At 44.4% G+C, this 12,735-nt stretch overlaps 1 protein-coding gene across 1 annotated transcript in view; it reads right to left on the bottom strand.

Annotated features, from left to right (window-relative positions):
- The window catches only part of JARID2 (jumonji and AT-rich interaction domain containing 2), a 242,673-nt gene that overhangs the window by 51,017 nt on the left and 178,921 nt on the right, over positions 1 to 12,735 (bottom strand). The window contains exon 5 of the mRNA XM_068559141.1: positions 11,406 to 11,575. Within this exon, the coding sequence (XP_068415242.1) occupies positions 11,406 to 11,575 (170 nt within the window). The remainder of the gene's footprint in view (positions 1 to 11,405; positions 11,576 to 12,735) is intronic.

A 12,735-nucleotide genomic window follows, 5' to 3' on the forward strand; every position in this document is an offset into this window, starting at 1 on the left:
AATCTACATGAAACACACGAGAAATAATTAACTGCCACCTACAGAATCTGTTGAGGAGTTTTTGAAACTCAAACCCAATGCATAAAGCATCAAATTCCTTACATTCAAGATTCTGAGAATGGGGTGAACATTAAATTTATGTTCCAAAGAACTAAAATGGAGGGAATGTTTAGGAGCTCAGTTCAGAATCCAAGTTTCATTAACATCTTAAAGAAAGCATATGAAGTAATTTCTTCAACAAAAGAAAACAACCAATCTTATGAATCCATTTCTTTTTTTTATATATAGATTTATTTTTTATTTATTTTTGGCTGCGTCGGATCTTAGCTGCGGCACGCGGGATCTTCGTTGCGGCATGTGGGATCTTTTGTTGCGGCACGCGGGCTTCTCTCTAGCTGTGGCGCGTGGGTTCCAGAGCGCATGGCCTCCGTAGTTTGTGGCGCTGCGGGCTCTAGTTGAGGCATGCGAGCTCAGTAGCTGTGGCCCGCGGGCTTAGCTGCCCCGCGGCATGTGGGATCTTAGTTCCCCAACCAAGGATCGAACCCGTGTCCCCAGCATTGTAAGATGGATTCCTTACCACTGGACCACCAGGGAAGTCCCATGAATCCATTTCTTTAAACAGCTTCTCAGCAAATATAAAAACAAAGTGATGTAACCTGTTACATAGTCTAAAAGACAGTCAGAGGCTAAGAGAAAAGTGAAACAGAAAACAGAAGACCAGTAAAAGGGGAGGTGGAGGTGTGTGTTTCCTGAGGCACTCAATCTCAAACCAAAACTTATAATAATACAAAATCTTTCTGACAGGACTGGCTCTGCAGTCAGAGGTGGAAAAGGACACAATTTCTCTAAGTATGGAGGCACGGGGGATAAAAGCAGAATGCTTTCACCCTGAAAGGTGATTTGGCTTCTCATCAGATGACTGACATGTTGGTCTGGACCTAAAGATCAAGCATCAACAAAATAAAAAAAGGCAATGAAGATTCTCAAACCAGATGGGGAATGGAGAGGCTCGTACAAAGAAGGGAGAAGGGATAAGTGGAGGAAAAGGACCAATGCTCAATAATAAGGATCCTCAGGCGGAGAGGTCAGTTAATTACTAACAGAGGCAAGATGCCCTTGGTTCAAATATTAGGCTTGTGCCAATTCTCCCCTCCGCAGGTGCCTCTCATCATGGACGGCACTCTCCCCAAGCCTGGGTATGGCCTCACTATTCTCCAGGTTTTGTTCAAGAAGCCACTGCCAATCTATAACCTGTCCCTCAGTAGTGGCCTCATCAACTACAGCCTTCTCCCCCAGAAAAACCAGACCTCCAGAATTTTACTGGGGACCTGCATACCAACTGTACCTCTCATTAACCTTGTAGTCAAACTGAAGCAAGGAGAAAAGACTAAATCCAACAGAGTCTAATGCTGCATATTCCAAAGCTCTGTCACCACGTAGCTACTGGAAATCCCTCTAAGACCCCGCTGACATGTCCATCTGCAAAGCCACGGAGAGGCCAAGCCAACATTCCAGATCAGGAGAAAGCACAGCACTAGGGGAAAGGCAGCAAAAACAGCCTCTTTCTTTCTTGTTGACACAAAACCAGTAAGATCATCTCACATTTCATAATCAAGGTGATAGAGAAACACTGACTGTTGTCTGGTAATACCTTGAGAATAGCCAAAGAAGAACCTCAAATACATAAAAGGAAACCAAAAGCATCTGAGAAGCCAAACTAGTCAAGACATTCACATAGAGCTTATTTATTTCTTCTTAGCCTAGATACAAGCTCAATTATCTAATTTACAAATAAGTTTAGAGGAGGAGGAATCTGCTAGACACACAAAGAAAAAGAAAAAGATGAAGGAAAGGATATTTTAAAGCCCTGAAATCACCCAGAAGTCTGTGCTGTTTATCACTGGTGAAAATTATCTTACATTCTTCAGTATAAAATGGGTGAACAGGTATATTAGATAATCAAATTGAGGCTGTGTGAATAGCAAGTTAAATTAACATTTAGTATTTGAAAACAGAAGACTATACGTGTTTTTAGAATTTTTCGTTAAAAATATTTGGCAACTTATAGATTCTCGCACGTAAGAGGTAAGCTTCCTCTCTAGAAAATTTATTAGGGAAACGTCTTCCCTCCAAATGTCAGATGAGGCAAACTTTTGAAAAGCTCATCATGGGTTCAGCATTCAGAAAAACGGGCACGGATCTACGGAGACGAAAATAACAACCTTCCCTTTCTACAGCAGGGCTCTGCTGCAAAACACAGGCGAAGGAGGTGAAAACAAGGGGTCTGAGAAAGGAAGGGCTCTGCAGCACCCACACCTGGTGTCCTCAGGTGGGCTCTCCCCATCAGAGGTATAAGCCCCACTCGTGCAAGTCAGACAGGCTGCTTATCACACAAAAATCACACCATCTCGCTCCTTTACAAACTCTGTAGTTTTAAAGGAGTAATCAATGAAAGGTGAATGCTTTTAGTGTTTTAAGAGAGTTAAGGATTGCATAGGGTATGGGGGGGGGGGGGGTAGTTATACATGTGTATTTAGTATATACAGTTTTCTATTAAAATCGCAGGCAGATTTTTCTCTCCTGATTATTCAAGCACATTAGCAAACGTGAAAAAAAAATCTGAACTTGGATCAGTCGATGGGATCGGGAGTGCAGAACGCATCTGCGCTTTGCCAAAGCCGTATTTCATTACTTTTCAGAATTAGCTGGCAATGTCTCCACAATATTTACTGAAGTGAAAACCAAATGTTTTCATCTGGACAAAAATCAAACTGTGGTATGTTACAACCACAACAGAAATCATTTTAATCCAAAAGCTTGCTTTCTCTAATTTGGGCTGTGGTTTCTATAAAATTGGATTCTTCTCCATGAATCATGTACACATACAAGCCCTCGTTCTCATTATCTTCCCTCCCCCGACCAGTTCTTTATCTTAACAAGCTAAACATAGCTGGCTCTATTTTGCAAAGACCCTAAAGGGATTCCCTGCCCGCTGTCATTTAGCTAGGGAGTCAAATTCTGTAGCTTGACCTAATAACCTCTGGGCTGTCCCCCCGCCCTGATTTGGCGTGTTCGTGATTGATCTTCAGGATACACAAACAGAACGAAAGCAATCAGCCCCTACTATCATATTAAATTAAAATACAAAACTTCAAAGTGACCTGGTAGGGCCTGGGTAGGGGGAGAAAGGGATAGTTATTTACTGATTTCCTGAGTTAGAGGAGAGGAGAGAGCTCCATCCTTCGAAACTGGAGAGTCAAGGGAGAAAGTGGGTACAACTGCCTTGGTCCACTCATCCCACTGTGTATGTAGCCGGCACTGATCCAGGCACCAGCAACCCTCACAGACCAGACATCCGTACTCACCCTGAACACTCACGCACCCCACACGTAAACACCAAGTGCCCTGAAAGACTGGGACAACTATAACACACGGAATGATGACCTCTGTCTCTTCCAGGTCGGCCTTTACAATTTACCAGGGAAGAAGAATTTACACCAAGACTTCCCAAACCTCACCCACTTCCACAGGCCCTAAGATTATGTGCCATATCCACCTGCTATTTTCTTTAAAGTGATTCATATTCATGATTTAAATGGATTCTATTATATCAGTAGAAAATTAATATCACATGCCCTAAAGAAAAGGTAGTTAATATTACAATAGAATTTTTAAACATGCAGCTAATGTCATTTCTGGCACCACCAGGGGTACATTTAGCAGGGCTTGGGAAACAGCCCTCCAGCCAAAGGCCAAACACAAAGGGGGCCCCTAATTCCTTATGGGATAAGGAGGAGCCTGGGCAATGAAGCCCATCCTGGAACTGCTCTTCCTTATAATACACACGTTATCCAAAAAAAGGATGCCAATCATTGAAAAGGACTCTACGTGGAATCCAAAAGTCCAGGATGAAGCATCAGCTTGGCAGTCACGTGCCCACTCGTCAGGAGCCTCCATTTACTTGTCTGTACAATGAGATTAATGTCTTCAGACGTAACATCTGTGATGACCCCAAAGGCCTCTGAGGTAGCATATGCAAAAGCACTGTCACCACCCACACTTCAGCGCCATTATTAGGCTGACACATGGCTTCAGTGACAAAAACAACTCGAAACTATAAAAGCAGGCTGTCACTTTCCATAGGTGAAAGCAAAGGCAATTTATTTCCTCTCTGCTTTACTAAATGGGAAAGCTATCAGACTGGCAACAAGGGGAGGGGGGCAGTGCGGTGCACGGAAATAGGATGCAAACACAAAATGAACTCAACAGTTAGAATTTCTGGAACTTGGGCAGAGTAATGCCTTGTGAGAGCTGGAAACCTTCAGCCCGTAAGAGCCTTTTTTCAGGAAGAACAGGGAGGAAGTGATGATATGACTGTCACCTCAGTGTGCCCCTCTTCAGTTACGTGCCCCCAGATGTGCCAGTCTGACTGCACGTTTAGGAAATGCCCCACGGCAGGGCACGTGTTCTAAGATCCCTGACGTGAGAGACTTGGCAACGAGAACCACTTTCCCTCTTAACATGTCGGCTCACGTACCGACCTAGCCGACCACAGCAATAGGAGAAAGTATCATTTAATTAACAGCTGGAATAATCTGCTTACTGTCTTTCCCATGAGGCTGTCTACACCTGTGGCTTGAAACGTACACAAACGAATACACATCCAGTCAAATGCAATGAGGGCTCTGGATCTCCTCACAGCAATTGAATGTGCAGATCACACCACACGGCACACTCAACCTAGCAGAAGTGGAAACAAGTCAGAAATTAACTTTATCAAGGCCACACAGAGACGACCCCGAACACCCAAGTCTGTGCTCTCTCCACCACGAAAGTGTCCACAAATCCTATCAGACATAAATACGGTAGAAGGGGCACCTTGCCTTTGGGACGTGGGTCCTGATGACTTTAGTGCTGTCAGCTGCCAGCAAGGTGCTCTGTAAACAAAACAGGACTATCGTTACTTCCATCTACCTTCTCTAGATGGATTTCAGGAAGGACGAGAAATACTACGGGACTCTCCAGAAACTAAGGGGGAGGCCAGAGGCAACCGTGAGAAGGCTACTGACTCCGCGCCAGCAGCCACGGGCAGGGAGAAGGGAGCTGCTTTATCTGCAGGGAGGGCAAAGCCTGGTCGGAGGCCAGCTAGTCTGGAGCGGGGCCAACCCTCTGAGCAAAATGTCTTGGAGTCTTAACGACTGATCGAGGTCACAGAGCAATTAAAGGGGATCCATCCTTCCCCTCCTTGGCGCTTAAGGACACGATGGTTTCATATTTCTTCGTAACTAGCCTGATAAACTATCCTGGCAAGTAAATTGCTTGCTCAGCACAACTCGGCCAAGTATACAGACTCTTGGAAAACCAAGCATATGAGGAACATAAGGCCAGTTTGATCTGGAGAAAAGTGAGGGTGGCCACTGAAATCCTCAGAGTGGCAAGAATACCACTTTGTCTGTTACCTCTCTCGAAACTTAAGATGCAACACCTCTCAAAAGGATCCATCAAAAAAAAGTTGTGTACCATTGTGACAGAGGGCCTTCCTCCCCCAAAGAGTTCATGTAAAGTATTCCCATTTTGCTCAAGGAAGTTCATTACTAGTGCCATAGTGTTCCTTGCAATTGGAGGATTACTTAATTGCTTTCTAGCAGGTTAATCCCCTTTCATTCTGTGACCTCTAAATCACCCCAGGCTTTTGCATTTGCCCTACTTAGAATTTATCGTCCTCAATACCCAACGCCAGTACTCTAACAAAACATGTGCTCCTTACCAATAAAGCCAACGACTATCTTTAGAGAGAGTTCCATGGGTGGTCTGTCTCTTCTGGTACCTGCATTCTCCTCAGCTGGTCTTTTATATCGTTCCTCTTCAGTTTCAAATGGAAGGCTCCTCCAATACCCTGTTCGTCTGCCTAAATTCACTGGGAAACGTAAGTCCATTGGATGGTCACAACAGGCACCATCTGGCCTGCTTCACACCCATGACTTTAACTCCACAGCAACTGTGTGCTAACTACACACCTGTTTTACAAAAGAAGACACTTGGACTGAGAGTGGTTTAAGTCATCTGCCCAAGATCCACCAGGATCATTCAGCCTCCGGCCTGTGTTCCTACAATAACCCGCTGGAGAGCCCTTCCTCTAGCCTCAATCCGTTTTCCGACGTTGCCGGGATCATCTTACTCAATAAGGGTCTGGACATGTTGTCTCCTCTCTCAGCTGAAGAACCTCAGTGAATATCCAGCCCAGGGCCCACAGAATCTGACACGTCTAACTCCCCTGCTTTAACGAGGGGTCCTCCAAAACAGAAACCCAACACCACCCCAGGCCTTGGTAGGGGCTCCTGCAGAACTTTCTCCTTCTACAAAGCCAGCTCCATCCCAGAGAGCCTTGGGCAGAGTCCTTTCCTGTTCCACACACGCACCCTCTACCCTGGCATTGCCGTGCACCCTCTACCCTGGCATTGCCTAGCTGGTCTATCGCACCTACCACAGGGATACTGCTTTCCTGTTGCTAATCTGTTTTCTAGTGTCTGGCATATAAAAAACGTTCAATAAAGGCTTGCTGAATTAATTAGCAATTGAATGATGGCTGATCGCTGAAGATTCTCTAAGACCTGGGAAACAAAAGGCAAGCAGTCCCAAAACAGAAAGGACTGCTTCGCCATGGCTGACAGTGTGGGTCTTTCCGAAGAACTCCTCCAAAAGAGCTCTCTTCTTTCCTCCGAACTGTGACACTGGACGGTGAAACCCACGGTCAGAAGAAGGAACCATGTGCAGATGTGTATTTTCAGGGAACCCCCTTGGGAATCCCCCTTGTTTGCAGAGCCTCATAAAGAGAAAAATATAAATAAGAGAATCATTTAACCTGCCACTGCTCTGCTGTGTTAAGCTTTTTTAACCTGCTAATCATCATAGTCAGGACAAAGAGAAGCAGACAGAACTCATTAAGAATAACGAGACCGGTGAAAGAAAATGCAGCGATGGTTAGAATCGATGCACGCGGCCCAGGGCACACACCCCTCCCCCTTCTCGGCCAATGTACACCCGCAAAAGATGCTAATTATGCCTCTGGCAGGAGCCATGTGGACCCCCTTCAAAGCAGCCATTTAAAGATAAATACACTGCAGGCAAACACTTCAGGCCGGCTGCACTATTCACTCTTCCTTTCCTTTAGAGATTTTAGGTCATGATATTAAATAGGAAAGGAGAGAGCTCTGGCAAACTTAGCTGAAAGGTCTCCGCGTGCCTTAAGACAGATTTTTTAAATCTCTAAAGCTTCTTATCCCTGAACAACTGGCTGCTGTGTTGACATGTACACACTAATCCCAGAATTACTAATGGTATCGTTTTTCCCCACCCCAGGTTTTCGCTGAAGATACTTAATGGAGTTGTGGGGAGAAGGTTGGGTCTTGGGCTTGCTGAGTGTCACTGATGGGTAACAAACACCAAGGCTTAAAGAACTCTACTTGTCGGCTTTTTCTCAGTCTCAAGATTCATTCTCTTCCATATTCCAAATTAGCTCTGAGACTATTATGGGTAATAACAGAGGACTGGAGAAAAGGATGATCTGTAATCCTTGGCAATAAACATCGTTTCCAGGTCTTTGATTCCTTCATGATTTCTGCAGCCAGGCTTGCTTTCCCACCAATACTGAGCCTATCAAGACTGTCTCCTTTACCCAGAGACTCCTGTAAAGGGTGATGGAGTGGCCAGGCTCTTGAGGCTGAGCATAAAGTTTGGGGCTCAGGCAAGCTCTGTTTGGTGTGGAGCCCATACGAAAAAAGCAGCGGCAGAATTAGAATGCAGGTATAAAAAAAAACTTAATCAAATTCCCAACTATCAACTTTGTCTGTAAAGATTCCAGATGAGGCCAAGACTTAAGTGAGGAAGTGTCACCAGCAGTTGATACCTAAAAGTTAGAAATACATCTACATGTAAATCAAGAATTAGATAAATGATGAGACATCCACAAGATGGAAGGGGTATTTATGTGGGAGTGTGAAACAGGAAAACCAGATTGCAAAAATAAAAATATAATGCAATTCCATTTGGGGTGTGTGACTTGTATTGTATATGCACAGAAAAGGCTTAGTAACATTTTCACCAAAGAGATGATAAACAGTGGTTGTCTCTGGAAGATTAGAGGGAGGGATATTTTGATTATTTTTTTATTTTTATTTTTTGGTCTGTTTCTCCATCTTTTCTGCTGATCTTCCCTAGAGGAACATGAAATACATTTATAACTAAAAAAAGTTTAAATATTTGAAACTGAAAGAGAATTATTAAAGTACCACTACAACAGGCTTTGTCTATTTAACCCTTGTACACCTCAAAATATGAGTTTTAATTAGCTCAAGCAACTGCATATTAAAGTATGCCATCTAATGCCACCAAATCCATCATATTTCCAATATCATGAAGTACTTAGCGAAATCACCTACCATTTGAGGCTTTTAGAAAAGCCAGATCAGGTAAACACACCTGACCTCACAAAGCCCTGGCTTTTAAAATAAAATACCTTAAATCTAAAAAGTATAGGAGGAAGAGTAAGAGGGTGCAATACTCTGTGTCAAAACCTTATTGCATATCAGCTAAAATAAACAACGAAACCTATTTTATTGTCTGGCTCATGAATGTAGGAATAACTTTCCAAGCCTCAGAGCATTTTTCCAAAATTAAACATCTTAGGTTTCACTTACTAAAACTTTTGTTCCATCTGACAAGTGACAGAAGTAAACTGTGTCTATGAAAAGACATGATTCTCTTGTGTCTAGAGCCTGGAAATGTCAAAGCTGGGTACTTGGTAATGTTTTCCCTAGGTGCCATTTACTCGAGAAATAAGCATGCCTCTCCAAGCAAGGCCCTCCCCAAATCACCCAAAACCAGAGAAAATATGATTTTTAAAAAATTATGCATATATAGGTACACATGGCACAAACATACAAATTCTGCTCTAAAAACAAGTCACACCCACTCCATAGGTAAAAACTTTCATAACTAAATTCCATAATCTGCAGAGCAGTTTTCTGACATCCTCACAGAACAAGATCAGTGAATCTTCCTAAAGAAAAGAGTTAAGGCATGGCTCCAAGGTAAGTTTGGCTCCAGTGGGATTAAAAAGACACAATGAAGAGTCCTACCAACACAGAGCTTTAATTATTCACCTGAACCATCTTGCTGCTGATGACACTGTTGACCCTTCAAAGATCCCTTTGGCCCAAACTCCTTCCTCTGAGCACCTGGTCCCACTCACTCTCCACTGCTGATGACACCACCCCACCCCCTACCAGCCTGCTGGCCGCTCTCATCTTTCCTCTTCCTTTCACCCGTCACAGCCGATCCTGCACTTGATTCTTTGCTAGTGGGTTTTTACACCCTCCTTTCCACCTCCACCCTCAACACCTAGGATCACTAGACTCCTTCGGCAAGGAGCTGTGTCAAACCCAAGGGAGGTGCTGGCAGGAGGCCCTGCTACCCACCCCACCTCCCTTTTGGGAGGGAGAAGTGGTCCACACTGAAATACAGTTATTCCCCTCCTTTATGTCTTGAGTCTCCCAGGACTATCATAGCAGTAGCCTGTCATCTCAAACAAAAACCTTACCCTTCATTTTCCCTTCCCGAACCATTTAGTCCTAAAGCAAACCGGTACAAGGGTGTGGGTACAAGGGGGTGTGTGTGTGTCTGTGTGTGTGTGTGTGTGTGTGTGTGTCTCGACCACTGTGTGTGTGTGTGTGTGTGTGTGTGTGTGTGTGTCGACCACGGCAGCCGCTGTGGTGTGCGAGAGCCAAAGGAGGATGAAGAGGTGTTCACACACAGGTCAGGCCGTTCACAGGGTCCGAGCCAAGTGAGATCAGAAGGGCTCCATGGGGAGGGTGGCAGCAGAGATGGGAGGTGGGGCACACTGGAAAAGATGGATCAAATAAACAATTTATGGATAACAGGAGTCAACTTTCTCACTGTTTAATAGAGGAAAAAAAAAGAAAACCAGAAGGAACCCTTTGGTGCTAAACTAAAATTGGGAGGTACTGGTGGCTCATTCATGGATTTCAATAGACCTAGAGACATAGATGTGCACACTAAATGAGCATGTGTGTGCATGTGCACATACATGCCCTTGCACATGTCCCACACACACACAATGCATTTCCCTCCGATAGCTATGAGCACACCTCAAGCCCAGATCCTAGCTTCTAAAGAGCAGCTGTTCCTGAAAATAAACAGGGCTCTTAGAAGAAATGGCTGATTTCAGGGCTGAGGGAGGGAGTGCACAACAAGAGTCCGGGACATTCCGCTGTATCAGGGAGCTGGGATGGGAGGATGACAGGGACGTGTCAAAGGGCAAGGGAGCCAGCTTGAAGGGGCTCCACTGATGGGATCTGGGACAATCAAACATCAAAACAGATGAGAGTAATAGATTACAACCCTCTGAACAAAACAGGAAATGGGTCCATCCAGATCCCCAAAAATGAGTAAATCGAGTTTGATGAGAAATGAAATACGGAGTTTCAAAGAGCCTCCCAATGAAATATGTATAATCACAAAAGCTGCCAAGGGTCCGCTTTCCGTGGAAAACCCTGACAGACCCTCAATGGAGTGACCAATGTGAGCACCATCAATCAAAGGCCAGACTGAAACGCAGGGGCCCGACAGGGCAATGAGAAGCACGAAGTCTCCCTTCTGTGATGCCCCTACCCGACATGGAGAGGCCCCTCAATCTCCCTCACCATCTTCTGTGTTCTTCCCTCACTTAGTTCCTAGAGTAAAGACTTTCCCAAAATAAGGCCATGTAAATCCAAACCCATCCTTCATTACAAAATTGTATCCTCTCCGTGCACTCCGTTCATTGGTCCTGTTCGTATGTACAGACCAATATTTCCACTGTTATCTATACCTACAAAGCACTACTGTTATTTTTCCTAAAGTAGTACGGCGGGGGGAGGTAGGGTACCCTCCATCAGCGTGGCTTATTCCCAGACCTCAGGAAACACAAGGAAACGGGACTTAACACCCATCCACAACTACCCCACCAAAAAAAAAAAAAATTACAAAACAAAAAGCCAAGTTTGCAAAGCATGTGTGTGACGGTGATGCTGGGGTGGTAGAGGTCCTAAAAGGATGTCAGGGAGAAGTCAATTGTACAAATGTAAGACTACAAACTGTGACACTGTGTGTTGAGACGCCAAGAAAGGTGATTCAAGAGTCAGAGGAAAAGGGAAGGAGAAACAGGAAGGCTCAAGCACCCTCTGGGTGGGATTCCTCACTTTACACTCTCACTCCTTCAAACCAGGCTGGGAATTCAAAGAGGGTGTAGAGCAGAGACCAAAGCCAACATCAAACCTCCTGGGGACAGCCTTGCCCCTTTTTCTTTCAACCAGGCTGCTCCCTCCAAACTGGCAACACAGTCTTACCTCGAAGGCAGAGAAAGGTAAGAAAATCTTCTGTCTTAGGCTTCCTTTTAGAGAGGTCAGAAATTTGAGTAGCTGGAGGGGGTAGCAATGGCTCCACTATCTTTACTGGAGTTGTGCTGGGACTATTCGGCTGGGATTGAGCAAACTTCCTTTGTGCTTGCAGCCTGGGCCTGTAAAAGCAAAAGAAAATTAACAACAAGCAGAGATTGGAGGATATAGATCTACGTGCAGCAATAAAATCATGACACAAAAGGGAAGAGAGACCTTATTTCAAGCAAACTCTTTGATTCTAATTAAGGTTCTCTATATCTCTCTCACTCTCGTAAACCACAAGCCTGCTTTAAAGGGCAATAAATTTGCTTTAAAGGGCTACGTTTTCTACACTGATATAAAATATGCACCATGAGCATGTGTGTACGTCTGCACACAAGCGCGTGCCTGTGCACAAACCAGGGTGTGCCTGGGTATTTCCAAAGCGGCATGCGGTATTAGGTGACACGGGATTAATGGCTTTTGTACTTTTCCACAAATCATCTGCCACATTTATTTAGCATTCTGTGCTTTAACACGATACTATCACAAACACATGCACAACTGCCTTCATATTGTGTAAGGACACCCCGTCCACCTTAGTCTGTCACTGACCTGGTCTCACACCCCCAGAGGAAATAGTCTCCCCACCTCTAAGCTCTTCTAACTCCAATTCAGCCAAATAAATCCACCTGGAATTAAAGCTTGTAATGCAGGGGGTGGGGGGAGAGGGGGAAGTCCACTTCTCTAGTCTATTCAAAACCCCTCCTTCATGGCCAAATTATGGATTACCTTCTGCCCATACAAAAACTCCAAAGTCCTTAGTTAGGGATTTGAAAAACTGGCCTTAACCTACCTTTCTCGGGCCTCTCCCTATTACCATCCTACACAGATACCAATCCCCTAATTTATCCACCTGGTGTCTACAAATCACAACTTCAATCTCCTTAACCAGACATTGTTCATTTACACAATTTTACATGTCAGACACTCTATTAATGTGAATCCTAATGACTCTTGGAAAGGTTTCTTTACTTTTTTCCTAACGCTGTAGCCAATAGTCGCTTTCCTTTTTCTACCTAAGTGTTTTTACCCCCTGTATAGCTGACTTGACCTTTATCATAAATTGCCTCCTATTAGCTCTTCCTTGAATTTTCAAGATCTCAACGCCTAATGGAAAAGAAACACCTTTGAGGGTGTGAACCTGTACGTGTCCTGCTTTAAACCACCTCTCTGGCCCTGCTCATAAAGATGCTCAAAAAATAGTATTTGAGAGCAGGGAAAAAACAAGAATCAAAAA

The sequence above is a fragment of the Eschrichtius robustus genome, chromosome 12 (genome assembly GCF_028021215.1).
Source record: "Eschrichtius robustus isolate mEscRob2 chromosome 12, mEscRob2.pri, whole genome shotgun sequence".
NCBI lineage: Eukaryota > Metazoa > Chordata > Mammalia > Artiodactyla > Eschrichtiidae > Eschrichtius > Eschrichtius robustus.